At 39.0% G+C, this 19,788-nt stretch overlaps 1 protein-coding gene across 3 annotated transcripts in view; it reads left to right on the forward strand.

The window, feature by feature from the left end:
- Rnf130 (ring finger protein 130) overlaps positions 1–19,788 on the forward strand; it is a 109,359-nt gene that overhangs the window by 44,970 nt on the left and 44,601 nt on the right. For all 3 annotated transcript variants that reach the window (XM_050158560.1, XM_050158558.1, XM_050158561.1), the window contains exon 3: positions 6,442–6,692. In XM_050158560.1, coding sequence (XP_050014517.1) covers positions 6,442–6,692 — 251 coding nt within the window. The remainder of the gene's footprint in view (positions 1–6,441; positions 6,693–19,788) is intronic.

The raw sequence follows: 19,788 nt of genomic DNA on the forward strand, positions 1-19,788 counted from the left end.
TATGACGAAGGAAGGGAGGGAGGGAGGAAGGGAGGGAGGGAGGGAGGGAGGGAGGGAGGAAGGAAGGAAGGAAGGAAGGAAGGAAGGAAGGAAGGAAGGAAGGAAGGAAGGAAGGGTAACAAATCTCAGCAAGAAATATATAATTGAAACAAATTACCACTATGCTCTCTCTCCTCTAATGCTAGAGAAAATGTACTGTCTCAAGCTTACTGAGCAAGTGCTCTGCCAAAGAACTACACCCTTGCTATGATGGTTTGAATGAGAATGCCCACTCATGGGTTCATACTATTTGGGAAGAATTAGGATGTGTGGTCTTCTTGGAGGAGGTGTCTCATTGGGAGAGGGCTTTGAGGTTTTAAAACACTTGCACGTTCCCAGTGTGTTCTCTGCCTCCTATGCAAGGATCAGGATGGGAACTCTCGGCTGTCATATCTTTGCTCTGCTGTCATGGGCTCTGACCCTCTGAAGCCATAAGCCCAATTTTAAAAACTTCCTTTTCTAAGTCAGTTTGGTCATGATATTTTGATAGAGCAATAGAAGAGTAACTAAGATGACTGCCAAACATGAAAAAATAAAAAACTGCATACTTAAGCCAGTAGAACCATCTGTGAACAGACTAGACTAATATAGGGGAAGCAAAATGGGGTTTGACTGTCCCTTGACAGATGAACAGTGTGCTGTAGGTATAGAGTTAAACCTGTCATTTCAGTAGCTATTCTAGAACTTTGAAGTGATTTTTAAGACTCTGTCATTTAGCTTGTGGTGTTCTGATTAACATGTGAAAGGTCACTGGGTTCTGTAAGACTAATTCTAGTGCCATTACCCGTAACTGCCCAGTTATAATGGTGCTACTGAAGGAACTTACTGTGAGAGTGAGCTTCTGTAAGGGGAAGTTTCCTGAAATTGTCTGAGTTTGCATGGTGACTTGGACTTAACAGACAGATTCAACTGTTGGCCTGTTTTAAATGGGATCTTACACAGAGATGGTATTTTCTAGAAAGCAAGTAAGCCTGTAGCAGGAGAGTAGTGTTAGTCTGCAGGTAGCTGAGTGCCTCCTGAGCGAGTAGAGAACAGTTGAAAAGGGAATGGAGTCCTACATTCTATAGTAGGATTTTGAGTTCCTCCTTTTACTTTCTATGAATAGCAAGCAACAGATAACCCATTAGCTATAGCATTTGTTACCATCTGTCATGAAATTTGCAATCAGTAACTATTGAAAAGAGAAACTTAGGTTCTAAAGGGTTATACAACTTCCTCAGATTTGAATCTTAGAACTTATTCCAGAGTCCAAAGGAGGGTAGTTCTGAGGTTTCTAATTTGACACCTCAAAGTTGATTTTTATTGTAGGCATAATTATGGAAGTGTTATATTTTTCCATTCATCCTTTTTACTCATTGGAATATAGAATATCTGGTAGTCAGGTGCTCCATTTTTCAGAAAGACAGATGGCTCAGTAACTCTATGGCCATTGGTGGTAGTAGCTTTTGTGGTCCTGAGAATTGACTAGTGTAATACACATGCTGCACTTTCCTCTGCAGCTGAGCTGTGTCCCCAGTGCCTTTAAATTTACTTACCAATTATTTACTGTTTTTGCGAAAGGACTTTACTCTGTAATTCAGGCTATCCTGGAACTCAGTGTAATCCTCCTACCTCAGCTTCTCCATGCAGAGATTATAAACATGAGCCACCAACTGATTATGCTGTGAGTGTTTTATTACCATTGGTTAATAAAGAAGCTGCTTTAGCCTATGGCAGGGCAGAATAGAGCTGGGCAGAAAAACTAAACTGAATGTAGAGAGAAAGAAGACGGGTCAGGGAGATGCCATGTAGCTACTGAAAGAGAAAGACACTGGAACCTTACCAGTAGGCCACAGCCTCATGGTGATACATAGGTTAATAGAAAAGGGTTACTTTAAGATGTAAGAGCTAGCTAGAAATATGCCTGAGCTATATGCCAAACAGTGTTGAAATTAATATAGTTTTTGTGTGATTATTTGGGCCTGGGCAGCTGGGAACAAAAGAGCAGTCCCCCTTTACACCCAGCTTCTTTTTAACTACTTTATTATTGCTTTTGGAGACAGTCTTGTATATCCAGGCTGGCCTCATAACGGGTGTAGCTGAGGATGACACTTCTATCTCCTGAGTACTGGAGTTACAAACATGAACCATCACGCCCGATTTTTGTGTGGTACTAGGAATCAAACCCTGGGCTTTGTGCATGCTAGTCAAGCACTCTGCCAGCTGGGCCACACCTTAACCCTCCTTTTTTATTTTATTTTGAGACAATGTCTTATTAAGTCATTGTTCAAGTTTCCCTTGAACTTGCTCAGCCTCCTGAGGTGTACAACACCAGTCCCAACTTCTTTCTGTGTTTACATGGGAGTGGGGAAGATGAATAGAAAATATTGTAAATGCCTCTAAGGACAGATCACTTCTGGAAATTAGAAAATAACAGTTTGGTAGATATCATTATAGTAATTATTTCATCAGTGGATGCTGTGAGCATTGAATAAAAGCTTTTTGAGGCTCTGGCTATTAACAGGATCAGAAAGTATCACTCTACAGATTGTTTATTAATTAATAGAAATACATTTATTTACAATAAAATCTGGAAAGTACTAGTTATTCAAGTCATAAAGTTTGCTATCAGTAATAAAAGTAAAACCACTATTTGCTTCCTGAGGTGACTCCCTGGAGAGGGAGGGAGGAAAGGAAGGAAGAATTACCTCATAGTTCTCATACCAACAATAAAAGGACATCCATCAGGAACTGATCAAATGAGCACAAATAGAAAGGCATTTTCAAAATATCTGCCTTAGACTCTTCAGAAAGGGCAGTACTCTTCAGAAAGACAGCTTGGTGATTAACACCTGTAGTCCCATTGCTAGAGGTGGAAACAGGAGTTTCACCACTACGGCAGGAGTATCATGGCCATGAGGTGATCTTCAGCTGTAGCGGGTTTTGAGGCCACCTTGGACTACATAAGGAAGGCCTTGTCTTGAAAAAGAAAAACAGGAATGGCGAGACCCAAAAGCACTTCCCACCAAGCCTAGCAACCTAAGTTTTGTCCCTTGGGGTCCACTTAGTAGGAGAGAACTAACTCCTGCAAATTTTCCTCTCACCCAGATGCATCATGGCACATTTACACACACAAATACAATGAATAAATAAAATCTATATATTTTTAAGTCAGTTTCATGAACAGTAAACTAAAACAATTAAACTATTTAAGATCAAAGGAAACTATAATGAGACAAGATATCCAGGTATGGTATTCACAGCCCTTGTTTGAATATGAAGTTTATTAGACACTATATTATTTTATCAGAAGTAATTTTAGTAGAATTAGTTAATTGTGAGCATCTGAATTAACCTTATTTTAGTAGAAATTGCTGAGTTATTAAAGATTGTAATGTCCTGTTGGTTGTAATCTACTCTCAATTTGTCCAGCCAAAAGAAACAGATGTAGAAAAGATAAAGTGTTTCCTGTTTGCAAACCTAAACAAAGGGTACATAAATGTTCCCATAGTGTTGAAACTGTTTCTTAAAGTACGGGGACTGGGGAGATGGCTCAGCAGTTAAGAATACATAGGTACCTGATTGTTAAAATGCATGGAATTCCAAAGCTTTGTCTTGGTGTTGCAGAACATAGGCATAGTGGTGGATGTAACTAATATTTTATGTCTGCTTAAATGCTTTCGTCTTTCTAGTTAATGAATCCTTCTTTCCTACCAATCACTGCTGTTCTAATTCTGATTTAATCCTGAGTGTTAAAATTTCTCTGTCATCATCCCTTCTGAATCTGGATCAATACTCCCAAGATCTTTTTTTGTTTTGTGTTTAAGGTTTACTTACCCCTTTTTGTATATGTGTGTGTACCCGCATGAGTCTATGTGCACCTTGTGTGCAAGAGCTCTCAAAGGCCAGAAGAGTGTCAATTCTCCTTAGAATTGGAATTACAGTGGTTACGAGCTGCCATGTGAGTGCTGGGCACCAGACCCTCTCCTCTGCGAGAACAGCCAGTGCTCTTAACCATTGAGTCATCTCTTTAGCCTCCATCCCCAAATGTTTAAGTGTCTGAGCCCTCTTAGATTCTTTGAGCCCAACTCAGCTGCAAGTGTTGGAGAGAGAGGTCTGCAGTGTACTGTATTAGTATCTGAGTGTGCAGCTGGGACTTTTTATTTGATCTTTTTCAGTCTCCTTTGCCAGCCCTCCCCAGTCTCTTCCTTGTGCTAGGATAATAAGGCTATATCAAGATTCAGTCACTCTTGCCCTCCTGAGAGTCGGTGTACTTTTCATGTTAGTTAACATCAGGTAATTTCTTTATCGCTTAAGAAGTGAAAGAAAAATAAAAATTAAAAGAAGTGAAAGAAAACCTAAAAAAAAAAAAAAAGAAAGAAAACCTTGATCGTGGTATGTGCTCAGTGAATATTGACTGGTTTTGAACTAATTAAATGTTTCTTTCCCAAACAGCTCTTCTGTTGAGAATAGTTGACTCATCCATTTAGTGTTTGCTTAAATGAAATTACTGGACTGGTTCCTTTGGCTAACTGTGCAGCTCTCCCACTACTTTTCCAGCTTGAGTCTTCAAGAGGGAGCCTCAGAACTGATTTCTAGAACCAATTGTACTTGGTGTGATTATAAAGCAATGAGACTGATTGTCATATGTCGTTTGTGGGATCCGTCTCAGTTACTTTATAGCCATACCTGGTATTCTACACCACAGATTATGCCTGTTGAACAACATTGTAAAAGCACAAACTTAAGGTTTTTAGATGTAAATTTAAACTGATTTAGCATTATTTTATGATTTTTTTTCTTTAGCTTATTGACCAGAGGCAGGTATTAATAATGCTAACTTTAATTTTGCAGTTTTGTTTTTGTTTATAGTTTTTAAGTAAAAAAACTGATAAACTACTGCTCTGATAAAATGACTAAAACAGTTTTAAATACAATGCTACATGAATATATATTCCATTGTACCATATCTTTCTTAAAACTTTTGTTTTTGAGTTTGTTACATATTATCTTGACTGCTAAACAAAACCAAATAAATGTCTTTAATATTTATCAAAAGAGCCTTCAAAAGGTCAAATTTTGATGTACTCTTCTTGTTTTTAGGGGGTATTTTCTATTTAGATATATAACCTTTCTTCGTATTCATGTAAGTGGTTATAATTTTCTTTTTCCCCAAAATAAATGGGAAGCCTAGCCTCCAGTCTTTTTCTGGGTTCTTTGGAAAAGATATATTATAAAAGTTGCATGTTGTGGCCAGGCAGTGGTGGTGCCTTTAATCCCAGCACTCTGGAGGCAGAGGCAGGAGGATCTCTTGAGTTTTGAGGCCAACCTGGTCTGCAGAGTTCCAGGACAGCCAACACTGTTGTACAAAGAAACCCTGTCTTGGGGTGGCGGGAGGGAGTTGCATGTTGTGACACTTAACTTTCCCTTAGGAAAGAACAGCTGCTGACAGTTGCATGTGGTAGAGAAGCTTCCCCTGCCTCCTTATATAAAGTAGGAAACTATTCCCTACCAGAGGACAAAAGGGATAGTGACCTGTGCTATCCTCAGGGGAGTGGTTGCTTGCTTTGACTTATTGCTGCCCCCTGGAATCATACAAGAATAGGGCTTAGAAAAACAACTGAACCATCCTTGTAGTTAATTTACAGAATTTGTGCCTGTGGGCAGACCTCTGAACAGCTATTAGAAGCTGAAGCTTTGGGTTCCATTCTGCTGCTAGTCCAGAAATTTGAAACTTGGACCTGCCTAGAGGACTTGAGTGCACTGCACATGGTTAGATGTGATGGGACTGACACAGAATATTCAAGTTTGAGGCCAGCCTGGGCAACATGAGATGCTGTCTCCAAATTGTGTAGGGAAAATCTTGAGTTTGAGATCCAGACGGGCTGTGGAAAGAGCTTGATTAGTTAGTTCTAGACAGAAAACCAAGGTTAGTTTCAAATGTTACCAGTAAAAGATGTTGCCATTTGGTACTGTAAGTCACTATAGCCAAGCATGTGTCCTAAGACATGTGCTTCTATATATTCCCTGTTCTAAACACAGTTGTTGCTCAGCAATACATGTGAGAAGCACCTATCTATGCCATAAGTGACAGCCTTTTCTCAAGATCTTTTATACTGTAACCCATCCTGATTAAGTCACAGGGGGCTGGCTTCATGTTTCTTGATGCAGCTGTAAGGCAGGTCATGAATAAGTAAGACTACAGTGTTTTATGCCTTACCTACTTGTCTGGAGTACTGCATATGTTCCCACTCCTGTGAGTGTGCACACCTGCAGCCTCATGTCAGCTGAACAGTGGAGTCTGCAAACCTTTCTCTTTAGCAGAAGTTGTGTTAATTTCTCCAGGGAACATATATGTATATTAACTTGATGTCTATGAATTTCAGCTGTCACTTGAGTCTGTGTGTTTGTTTTACATTACAGGCACGGGAGATATTATTGCTGTCATGATAACAGAATTGAGGGGTAAAGATATTTTGAGTTATCTGGAGAAAAACATCTCTGTACAAATGACAATAGCTGTTGGAACTCGAATGCCGCCAAAGAACTTCAGCCGTGGCTCTCTAGTCTTCGTGTCAATATCCTTTATTGTTTTGATGATTATTTCTTCAGCGTGGCTCATATTCTACTTCATTCAGAAGATCAGGTACACAAATGCTCGCGACAGGAACCAGGTGAGCTAACCAGTACTCTAAACAGCCATAATCCATGAGGATCCTGTGATCATACATCTTAAATGCGTCTTTATATAATGTATTTAAAACAAAACCAATAACAAAAACATGTCAGGGTGGTGGTACACACCTGTAATCCCCGCCCTAGGGAGTTGGAGGCCAGCTGGGCCATACAGTGAGTTTCAGGCCAGTCTGAGCTAAACTCCATTTCAGTTTTAAAAAAAAAAAGAAGAAGAAGAAGAAAATGTTGTTTCACATAAACACAGTATAGTTATCAAAGTCAGAAAAATGAACTTTTTTAGATACATTTCTTAACCAGTAGGCTCTCTCAGATTCTCCAGCACTGCTCAGATATGTCCTTGATAGCAAAGAAAATCCCAGGTTGCTTAGGTAAGAATATAGGTTACATTTGATTGTGCTGTCTTTTTACTCTGTTTCCTGATGGTGACATCTCAGAAGAGCACAGGTCAGGTGTTTTGTACTTGTCAGTGTGGCGTGTTTCATGATTCCATCTAGGTTGTCTGCATTTTGTCAGTATCACCAACTCTTTTTAAGCCTTAGGGTAATGGTAGCCTTGCTCTGATCTGTCAGAAGCAGTAGAGACCCACTTCCCCAGATCTTCTAACTGTAGGAAGATCACAGCACAGGTACACTGCTGTTACTGAGTCCACTAATGTCTGCAGAGCTGTCCTGTTTGGTTTGTGTTCATGCATGTGCATGTGTGTGCTTCTGTTCAACTCCATCACATGCAGATTCATGAACTCACCACGGTGAAGCCATAAGGAAAAGGTCATCTGCTGTCTCATAGCCAGAGACTCCTTCTTCCCTAACCCTTCACCACCACTAACCTGTTCCCCATCTCTGGTGTTGTCATTTCAAGAATGTTGTATAGCCAGGTGGTAGTGGTGTGTGCACTTGAGAGATGCAGTTGGGAGACAGAGGCAGGTGGATTTTGGTAAGTTCAAGGCCTGCCTGGTCTACAGAGAACTAGTTCCGGGACAACCAGAGCTATGCAAAGAAACCCTGTCTTGAAAAAAAAAATGATGTATAGACTTTACCTGGAGAGCTGGGTTTCTTCATCTTCACTCAGCATAGTTCCAGGAAGTCCTTACAAACTGTATACATCAATAGCTCTTTTCATTGGTGAGTAGTATTCTATGGTGTGGATGTACTATAATTTACTTAGCCATTCACTTATTGAAGAATACCTGAATTATTTTCAGTTTGGGGGTATAATAAAATAGCTATGAATATTCATGAACAGGTTTTTATCTAACCATGAGTTTTCATTTCCTTGTAATAAAAAGAACTTCTGAACACAATATAAGTAAATGTTTAGTTTATGTTTTTTTCTTGTTGTTTTTTTTAAGACAAGGTTTTTCTGTGTAGCCCTGGCTCTCCTGAAACTCACTCTGTAGACCAGGCTGGCCTCCAACTCACAGAGATCCATCTGCCTCTGCCTTCCGAGTTCTGGGATTAAAGATGTGTACCAGTATTTTAAAAAAAAAAAAAAACTGTCCTTTTCCAAAGTGGCTTCATTATTTTACATTCCTGCCGGTAGTGTGTGACTAGTTCAGTTCCTCCATGTCTAGACATTTGGTGTACGTTTCTTTTACTATTATAATGTGCATTTCTCCAGTGGTCATAATTGAACATCTTGCATGCATGCATGTGTGTTCTGTGTAAGCATATTGTGCATATGTGTTGAAGCCAGAGGTCAGAATTAAGTGTGCCGGGGTTACAGATGTGTCCCACTGCACCCAGGCTTTGGATGATGAAATGCAGATGCAGGTCCTCATGCTTATATAGCTGGCACTGTGTTGGCAGCCAGCACCCCGCCCTGATCATTTTTTCAAGTGCTTCAATGAAATGGCCACTTAAGTCTCCTGCCCATTTTTTTTCCTGAATTGTCTTTTACTGTTGTGGATTTTTTATATATTTTATTTATTTATGTTTTATATGTTTGCCCAGATGCATGTCTGTGCACCACATGGATATAATGCCCAAGGAAACCAGAGAGGGTGTCAGATTCTCTGGGACTGGTGTTACAGGCAGTTGTGAACCACATGGGTGCTAGGAATCAAACTGAAGTTTTCTGCAAGAGCAAGTAGTGTTCTTAACCACCGAGCCATCTCCAGCTCCTTGCTGTTGAGTTTTTAAACTCTCTGTAGTGTAGATATGGTATTGCTTTGACAGTCATGTGCCTTCAGGTGCTTTTTTCCTCATCTGCAGTTTGTCTATTCAGCTACTTTAACAGCCTTGGAAAACAAATGGTTGGGTTTTTTTTTAAAGCTCTTTGTTTCACAAAGATTTCCTCCTCTCCTCTAAATGTTTAAAGTATTTATTAAATTTTAGAGTTAAGTCTACAGTTCATTTGTCTGAAGCAGTTTCTTTTCTAATGCAAGTATCTTGCTATAAATTTCTGTCAGCACTTCTAAGGAAGTACTAAAGCTATAGTTCTGCCTCATAGGTTCTGACATGTGCTTACATTCAATTCTGTATTCTCCTGCCTCCGGCCCCGAGTGCTGGGATGGCAGCCATGCACCAGCACACCCAGCCTTCTTCTTCAACCTGTGTATTAAGAAGTGCTTCATATCCGGTTGTTTAGGGAATCTGCTGTGAAGTAGTGCTAATGATACCTATTTGCTTGCATTATGATCAGAGAAATACTGTTTTCAGTTCTTTTCTAATTCTTAGACTTGGTTATGACCCTAAGTGTGGTTAATCATGGTGCTTAATGTATGCAGAAGAACATGTGTGTTCTGCCATTGGTGGCATGTACTAGAGGTGTGTGAGGTCAGTGCACTCGACTTGCTCCTTTGAGCAGCTAGGTCTGGGAAATCACCTTCTCTCACTGAGTTCAAGAAGGGCCATGTTGGGGGGGGCGGGAGAGTAATGTTTCCTCTTTGGCATTTGGCTAAAATAGAACAGACAATGCTCTGGAGGTTTTCTGACAATAAGTCCCCTCTTTTCCAGATATTTTGGTGAGGACAAACAGGTTTTCTCTTGACTTAGGCCATTCTGGGCTGAAGACTGCTGCAGCACATTGTTGGGAATCGGTGGGGCTGGGTAGTAAGGGAGCCCAGAGAGCTCAGCACCCAGTGTCCATTTAAGGCCAAGGCTCTTGGCAGCCCTTCCTCTTTCCTTGGAATGATAGTATATGCTAGCTTTAAAAAAAAATTGAAGATGAGTTTGTTATTATTAAATACCTTATGAATTATAAATATCATTAAATGCCACATGGAACACCAAAGGTAAGATAATCAGGAGTTCTTCTGAAAACATTTTAATCAGGAAGCCAATGATAATGTGAGAGCTGAATGGGATATATCCAGAGGGCTTTGAGATGCTCGTGGTTGTCCTAGGAGCCTGGTGTCTGATGATCGGGCATTAATTAGCACCCTCGGTGGGGCCTATATGTAATGAAGGAGTAAAAAATTCACCATCTGGCACCGGCCACAAAGGGCGCTTGTTTCTTAGCATTTGTTGCGGTTCCCTTCATAGCGTCCCTCTCCAGACGATACTTGAGTGGAAAGTGATGTTCTGACCTTTTTTCCTCCTTCCATTTTCCCTGAGGTTGAGAAATGCTTGATGAAATTTTTATGTGGCTTAAAAAGCTTAGCTTATTAAAGTTTAATGTGAAGGTGGCAGCAGCTCAATTGGTTGGAACCTTAGGCTATTAAAAAGAAGAAGAAAAAGACTGGGAAGAAAAAAGAAGCCTGAACTATTAGCAAGAAAAAAAAGGCTGAGTTGAAAGGAAAACTGAAATGTTCCTCACAAAATTCTGTCTTGATGCTGTGCTTACTACATAACATGCTACTCAGGAGACCACACTTCCAACATGGGCTCGTAAGTTTTACTGTAGATCATTTTACATGTACTATGAAAACCAACTAGTTCACCTTTGAATTTACTGCTAATTCTGTTGTGTGTCTTCCTGAAAAACTGTCAAAATACTTAAAATATTGTGTGACTAATAATAACAAGGTGGATTGTTTACTGTGTGTATGTACACACACACCCTACTACATGCATGTGGAGGGCAGAGGACAACTGTCAGGAATTGGTTCTCTCCTCTACCATGGGTTCTAGGGATTGAACTCATATTGTCGGGCTTGTACAACAGGCACCTTTATCCACTAACTCACCAGCCCAGCTTAGACCTTTGAAACATTGAGTGGGAGTTATTTTACACAAAACAGTAATGTCTGGTACTTTTATATTGAAAAAGTTCATGACGATTTTGAGAGTTGTAAAATTTTCCTTTTTGTTTTGTCTTTTTTGTTTTTCAAGACCAGGCTGGCCTCAAACACTCAGAGAGATCCACCTGCCTCTGCCTCCTGAGAGCTGGGATTAAAGGCGTGTGCACCACTATCGTTCAGTGAGAGTTGTAAATTTTTAAAACAATTCCATGATTAATATTGTACACTTGTATTAAACCTTTAGTCACTGTGACAGAATAACTGATACAAACAAGGGAAGAGGAAGATTTTTGGCTCACTGCTTCAGAGGTTTTGTTTGTTTGTTTGTTTTGGTTTGGTTTGGTTTTTGTGTGTGTGTGTGTGTGTGTGTGTGTGTGTGTGTGTTTCTTTTTTGTTTGTTTGTTGTTTTTTGAGACAGGGTTTCTCCGTAGCTTTTGGTTCCTGTCCTGGCACTAGCTCTTGTAGACCAGGCTGGCCTCGAACTCACAGAGAACCGCCTGCCTCTGCCTGCCGAGTGCTGGGATTAAAGGCGTGCGCCACCACCGCCCAGCTTGCTTCAGAGGTTTAAGTCCACAGTCACCAGGTTCCATGTCCTTTAGGCCTATGACAGAGAAGAAACATGGAGGAAGGACCTGGCAGGGAAAAGCTACTCACATCATGGCAACCAGGAAGCAAAGAGGAGAGATGGGGCACAGACAGGATACACTTCAAGTGTGTGTAGTGCTATACATGCTTAGAGACTGAAAAAGCAGATACTCGAGGTTATCCTTGTCTATATAGTGAGTTTGAGACCAACCTGGGCTATGCGAGACTTTATCCAAAAGAAGAGAAAAAATAGATACCCTCCAACTCCTAGGGGCCTGCTTCCTCCAATTAGGCCCTGCCTCCTACAATCTCACCATCCCCGAATGGTCTGCTCAGATTCCATTCCATCAGTGAACTGTGTGAACAACTGTTAAAACCAGAGCCTTAATCACCTCATGTTCTCTGGAGATGCATCATAGGCACCCAGCAGTGTGCAGTACTCATTTCCTAGACATCTCAGTCCACTCAGATTGTCAGAATTAAACAGCAGTCTTTAATCCTAAAGAAGTCAAATTTAATTTCTAAAGCAGTAAAATAAAATTATTTTAATGTTGAAGAATAAGTCAGATATAATTTTTCACAAGCTAACAGCCTCCTAAGTTTAAAATAACTTCTTGGGAAATTTTCTTTGAAGATGCATATAAATTATAAAGTATTTAAATTTGTAAATGCTTTAATATTTCTTGCTTTAATATGTATATGCATGAGGTGTAGTGAGGAGTTGAGACCCTCTATCAGTGAGGTAGAGCTGAATATCATTTCAAAGAATAAGAAAGACTTCATCAGACATACCGAAGGGAAATTTCAGGCAAGTATGCAACTGTAGGTTTCTCTCCCACCCTCTAGTTTCCAAATAATCACTCAGAGGCTTATATTAATTATAAATGTTTGGCCGATGACCCAGACTTATTACTAACTAGCTCTTATATTTAAATTAAACCATATTTCTCATCTGTGTTTTGCCACGTGGTTCATGGCTTGTTAACCTTATTTTTACATGTCTTGCATCCTCTGTGACTGGCTGGCGTCTCCCGGACTCCTCCTTTCTCCTGTATCTCTGCTTGGATTTTCCACCTGGCTCTATCCTGCCTTGTCATAGACCAAAGTAGTTTCATTTATCAACCAGTATAAGAGAGAAACACATATAGCATACAGAAAGACATTTCCCTCAGCATTTCCCTCTTTCTGTCTAATCAGAAAGGAAGCTTTTTACTTTAACATAGTAAAATTACATAAAACAAAACAGCAAGCAAGAATCAGTTACAATATCCAGTCTATTGTATTTGACAAAATTAAAGAAAATGTCATCTATTCTGTTTGTGAGTCTAAAGTTTCATATCTATGCTTTAATTGTGACTAATGAAAACTATAACTATCTAGTCTTTAACTCCATCAAAGACCCCAGAGGATATATTACCTGAATAAACAGGAAGTGTGCATTTTAAGCAACTTCCGAAACTCTAGAAATGACAAAGACATCTGCCTGCCTGGACAGTCACCCAAAGTTTTTCTATAACATTGGGGCACCCATCTTCAGCCTACAGGCCCAGAATATCTGGCAGACTTTTCAGTGAAGCAGAAAATGTGAAGGACTGTCTTACCTGTATTAACAAAGTTCATCAATCGCTTTCCTCTGTGTACTGCAGAATGTCTGGCAGTTTCTTCTGAGAAGCTGGAACCTGAAGGACCATTCCACTTTGTTTTTGCAAAGTTTAGCAGTCACTTTTCTGTGGGTCCTGAATGTCCAGTTTATACAGCATACTGTCAAGCAGTCCCGAAAAGAATAGTTTCTTGCCCAAATGGCTAACCTTGTAACACTGAAAGTAAACTCCATAATGAATTTCTTTGATGCCCATCATCTTCTTTGAAGTAATTAGTGCTGCCTAGAGCAAACGTGTCTCACTGTCAAGAAAAGTCTAAGTTCTTTTTCTGTTTGTTTTTTGTTTGTTTGTTTTTATTTTTTGTGGGTTTTTTTAGTCTAAGTTCTTAAAACATTTTAAATGCCATATTCTGTAAATCTTTGAAGTGTTTGAAGATTACTTAACTGAAATATATTTTTGTATACCTAACATACGCCTATAAATTTGACTATTATAGATGACTATTAATTTGTATTTTAATTATATATTATATTTTTAAATTAGCTGCATAAACATAATACCTTAAACAAAAGGACTATATATACAGTATAACAAAATTGACCTTAAATTTATATCAATAAATTAAAATTCATATCAGTTAAACTATTTTGAGATTAACAGTTGTTTTCTGAATAAAAGTAGATTCAATAATCTACCCTTTTCTCCCATCATAACCACATCATACGTTTCTACATCATGTCTTCCTTTCTTCTTTCAAAAAGAGATTGACTATGACCAATAACAATTTATAACCAACCCCTTTGAATGAAAACAAACATAAACAATATTTTGGGAATTGGGGCATAGTTCTCTAGACTACTTCCTGCTGATTGGTGTTGCTGATAATCTTATGGGAATCCTGAGAAAATTTGAAATAATGGCCAAGTCCTGGGAAGACCAGTTATAACCTTTGCTGATAGATAATCACCTGTAAAGGTTCAGGAAGTCTCCCTTGATCAAATCTGGTCCATCTTAACCTGGGACAAATCCTGTTTTGTTTCCTGTGAAAATAAAAGCAAAACCAGTTCTCCAAAGTAATGCATCTTTTAAGGTCCATTTTACAAATACATTTTTCTGTTCTAAAGTTAAGACATTTTTAAAATACTTAGATTGGTATATTTTATCAATCTCTCTTTCAATCCCATGTCTCCCAGCAACTGTTTCTAGCCTATCAGCCATCAAAAAATGTAAAATCAACACAGGATTCAGACTCCCTGTGTATTTTCCATCTCTATGTGACTTATCTTTTGTTATTTTATTTCTCTGTTTAAAGACTTTATTATATTATTTTTGAATTGTTTATTCCTTTCTATAACTGTCAATACCCTTTTATTTCTTTCTTAAGCCTATGCACATTATAAAACATATTGGAACCTTTTTAGAGGTTTTACAGTCTGGACCTCTTTTACTGTGTATCTTTTAGCCTTTTTTTTGACCATGTTAACCTTTAAACTGCTAAGCAGTGTGGACCTCTGCCTCCAGCCTTGGCAACTTGCTCCGCCCACTTCTTAGGTCCTGAAAGCTCATGCCCAGTCAGAGGTTAATGACTGAAAACTGCATTAAACCTTTCCTAGAGCTTTAGAATCCCAATGCTTTCGCTGTGGCAGGCATTTTTACTTAGTTTTTTTGTTCCTACTTAATGTACTAGCTACTCAAGGACTCACTGTCCCACAGAAACTCTTGTAGGGATCCACCTTCTCTTTTTTTTTTAGAAAGAAAGAAAGAAAGAAAGAAAGAAAGAAAGAAAGAAAGAAAGAAAGAAAGAAAGAAAGAAAGAAAAGAAAAGAAAACCTTTCTCATGCCCTATGGAAATTCAAGAGACTCACATTGGTACACCATTTGTAATTGGAGGTTTTTATCCTGCCTGCTAGTTCACAAATAAACACTCAGGGGCTTAATATAAATGTTCAGCTCAGACTTATTACTAGCTAGCTCTTATTTAAATTAACCCATGTTTCTATCTGTGCTTTGCCATGTGGCTGTGGCGTTACCTCATTTTCTACATGTCTTGCTTCCTTGGCAGATGGTTAGCATCTCCCAGACTCTACCCTTCTTCTCCTGCATCTCTGCTTGCATTTCCCACCTGGCTCTATCCTGCCTTGCCATAGACCAAAATAGCTTTATTAATCACTCAGTGAGAGCAACACATACTCACAGCGTACAGAAAGACCATTCCACAGCACAAGTGGGTCATTTTCCACAGAGAAAAGGAGAGTTGAATAACAGAACATTAGGAATGAAGAAGAGGAATACAGGGCTTGTGAACCAGTGTTAGATAGGTAAAATGACTACAATGGAGTTGAATCACAGTTGAGGAGTTTGGGTTTTATTCTCTAAGAAGTGAAGGATCAACCAAGATTTTCTAAAGGTACAATAATGCTAAGTTTTTCCCATCCAAGGGTGGTAGAAAATGGCTGTATTCTGGAGACGGGGGAAGAGCAGGAATTCAAGGCCAGCCTGATCTACATGAGACTCTCTGTAAAAATGAAGACAAAAAAGAAAAAAACCTTTCTCCTGATAGGAGAGGCTTAAAGGAGAAAATGAAAAGCAAAGGCAGAATATTAGTAAAGCAGGTGAATAGAGGTCAGGGGGCAGGGCCTGGGGAGACAGCTTCTGGAAAATCAGACACCTTAGACAAAAGGAAAACATGGTAATGATGAAAGTGAATGAAAGCTAGAGAAAGGATAGTCTGAATCAAGAGGAAATTAGATTCATAGCCCTTAGATTTCACCAGTTTTTCAAAGAGAAGATCCTACTATGTACTGATATAGACTTAATTCTATATCTGTGGGGGAGCTCTGATGACTGGAAGCCCTGATACTTCATCGAGTGACCTGTCCTCAAAACACAGTGATCCTGGATGAATTCCTGTCAGATTATTTAGTTACATTGTGTGAGTTGTTTTAAGCTGGACAGGGGGTAGCCACTTGCCACCAAACCTGATAGTCTGAATTCAATTCCCTGAACTCCCATGGTTTCCCTGAACTCCCATGGTAGAGGAGAGAACTGGATTTTACAAGTTCTCCTCTGACTCCCACATGTGTACCATGATGCATGAGTGCATGCACATGTATACACACACATACTCACACAATAAATAAACAAATGTTTTAATAAGTTAAATAGCATTAACTGTGTTCAATTGTATCCTACCAATTTAATTCATTTTCGATACTTTGCATTCAACTACAGAAGTGGCTCAACAGTTAAAAGAGTTTTTGCTGTACAAGCAAGAGGACTGGAGTTTGTATCCCAGCACCTACAGAAAAGCCAGCTGTGAGCTCCTATACGCTCACATGTAACCAGAACACGGGTCAGAGACGGACAGATCCCAAATGCACCGTAGCCAGCAAGCCTAGCCAAAATGGTGAGGCCCAGGTTCAGTGAGAGACCTTGTGGAGAGCAATAGGAAAGATGCCTAATGTCATCCCTCTGGCCTCCACACATATACATAGACAAGCTCACCTGCACACGTTTGTACCACACACAAATCACATAAATGATAAATAAGTAAAATGAAAAGAGAGCACCTTAAAATGAAATGTATATAATCTTTAAAATGTTAAATACTCATTCTACTTTATAGGCTAGATACATGATAAGACGACATTGGAATAACATTTCTTATTGCTCCATTTGCCAAAGGTACCTAAAATTTAATACATACTTTCTTGGCAAGGTTGTAGAGAAAACAGGTTCTCTTGTAGGTTAATAATAGTTCTTGTGAGGAGGCAATTTATAGCACCTAGCACAATTATATAAGTGATTATCCTTTGTCTTAACCTCACAGCAGACTAGTAGTCTAGCCTGATGATAAATTTACAGATGATAAAAATAGTAGCAGTGTCAGGTGTTGATCACTCACTCCTGTAATCCCAGTACTTGGGAGACAAAGGCAGGCAGATCTCTGAGTTTGAGGCCAGCCTGGTCGTCTGTGGAGTGAATTCTAGGACAGCGAGGGACTACACAGAGAACCCTGTATTGAAAATCAAATAACAACAAATGCCAACTGTAGTAGTCTGTTCATTTTAGTGTTGTTGAAGATAGCAAAATTTGAAATAATGAAATATCCACCAGTAGCTATCTGGTTGCTAAAGTAGTGTTCCACATAGCCAGTACTGAGTGCTTGGAGTCATCTATAGCTGTGAATGTGAATGGAGTGCTGGCAGTTTCTGTGAGCATCTATGAAGTAATCTCTAGGGTGTATTATTAAGGAGAAGCAAGATATGCACTTAAAATAGAGAAGGGCTGTGAAATTGCATTCATATATATGGATATATGAAGCATATGTATCTATATGTATGCATACTTAACATATATATGTTTATTTTCAAAATGAAACAGTGTAAAGATAAAACAGCAATTATTATTTGGGAAGGAAAAAATGGGATGAAAGAAGCTGGAAGTTAAACTTCCTGTACTTGATTTCATTTGTTTTGAGTTTAGATTCATGTGTTTTACGTATTTGCCAGAGCAAATGGGAGGTGATGTGATGGCATAGTCCAGCTACTCAGGAGGCTGAGGCAGGAGGATTGCTTTGTGTTCAGAGGTTTGAGGCCAGGTCAGCCTGGGAAACATAAATGAATAAGTAAAAATTAAAAATAAATGTATATAAACTGAGGGGTGGTGGCACATGCCTTTAATCCCAGTACTTGGAAAACACAGGCAGGCAGATCGCGGAGTTCGAGGCCAGCCTGATCTACAGAATGAATTCTAGGACATCCAGGACTGTCACACAGAGAAACCCTGTCTCGAAAAATCAGTCAGTCAATCAATAAACAAATAAATGTGAACAAATAACTATTTGAGATGGTGACACAAGTACAACAAAAAGTTATTTTCAGGTCATCTGTATTAATGTGGTATTCATTCTTTGGGAATGTCATACAATTTATTCTGATAATATTCACCTCTAATTCTCTCAGATCCACCCACCAACTCCCAACTTTCTGTCCTCTTTAAATAACCCTGTATTCACTTTGTGCCAGCTATGGGGCCATCCACCAGAGCATGGCTGACCTACCAGGAACCACATCGTCATGAAAACTGACTCTCCCTCCCCCAGAAGCCATCGAGTTGTCAGCACATTCTCAGCTAGAGTGGGCTTCATGAGCCCTTTCCCTACCCGTATTTGTAGGCAGAGTTTTCATTGAGACTGCCGGCTCCCCTATAATGACACAGAGACTTATTATTAGTTATGAAAGCTCAGCTGATAGCTTAGGCTTGTTTCCAACTAACTCTTATAACTTAACCCACTTCAGTTAATTTACTTTCTGTCTTGTGACTTTATTACCTCATCCCTGTATTGCCCATCCTGCTTGCTCAGCGTCTCCCGGTGTCTCCACTGTTCTTCTTCCCAGTATCCTCTGTGCCTGGAGATCCTGCATAGCTATTGGCTGTTCAGATTTTTAGTAAACCAGTCAGAGTGACACATCCTCACAGTATACAAAAAGATTATTCCGCAGCACATGTTAAATATAGGCTGGCTTGATCTTGTACCAACAGCCAGAGCTCCTGTGAATTCATGAGTGCTAGTCCATATGTATATACAAATTTTCTTGACAAAGGTTTTTGCTACATACCCTGTGCTGCTATCACATTTGACAATCTCTGCCTAAGCTTAGCAAGTGCTGGATTGTAGGCATGTGCCATCATGCCAAGTTCATAGGACATTTTATTCAACTATTCATGCATATAAACTCTGGAGCTACCTCTACTTTTTGACTAATGTGAATTATGCTGCTACAAATTAAGTTCCTGCAAATGTCTATCATTTTTAGAAATTGTCATATACATTTCCATAGTGGACATATCAATTTATTTATCCACTGGCAATCACCAGTTACATTTCTTGCATCCATGTCAGTAGTTGTTACTTTCTGTTTTTATAACACACACACACACATCCTGATAGGTATGAAAAACAACATGGCTTTCATTTGTATCTCCCTAGTTAATTGAATGGTTGAGCATTTTTTTTAAAATCTGCCTATGAAGCTTGTATTCATGTCTTTTGCCTATTTTTTTAAATCAGTTTTTTGTTAATGAAATGTAGGAGTTCTTTATATATAGTCTGTTTTAATCCTTTATAAAATCTACAAGTTACAATTTCATTACATTTCATGAATGCCTTTCTAATCTCTTGATTGTATCCTTGCTTTTTATATAATCTAAAATTATCAATTTTACTTTTGTTACCTATGTTGCTTTTGGTTATATCTAAGAAATCAATACTAAATCCTGCTCTCTTGGTATTAAAAACTTGAGTTAATTTTCATGCATAGTTAAGGGTACAGCATCATTCTTTTGTTTGTGGACCTCAAATTTCTCCAGTACTAATGTTGGGGACCAAACAATCTTCATGCTCATGCTGAAACTCATTTGGCCAAATTTTTATGGGTTTGTATACTATATTATTAAGCCAGCATCACATTAATATACTTTTTATATTTTATATCAGCATCACACTGACTTCGGCAGTAAGTTTCAAATCAGAAAGTTGGCCTGGTGGTGGTGGTGGCATACACCTTTAATACCAACATGGGGAGGGGAGAGGCTGATGGATCTTTGTGAATTTGAGGCCAGCCTGGTCCAGAGAGCAAATTCCAGGATAACCAGAGCTGTTACACAGAGAAGCCCTGTCTCAAAAAAAAAAAAAAAAAAAAAAAA

The sequence above is a fragment of the Alexandromys fortis genome, unplaced genomic scaffold (genome assembly GCF_014885135.2).
Source record: "Alexandromys fortis isolate MF-2015 unplaced genomic scaffold, M_Fortis_MF-2015_v1.1 scaffold_99, whole genome shotgun sequence".
Lineage (NCBI taxonomy): Eukaryota > Metazoa > Chordata > Mammalia > Rodentia > Cricetidae > Alexandromys > Alexandromys fortis.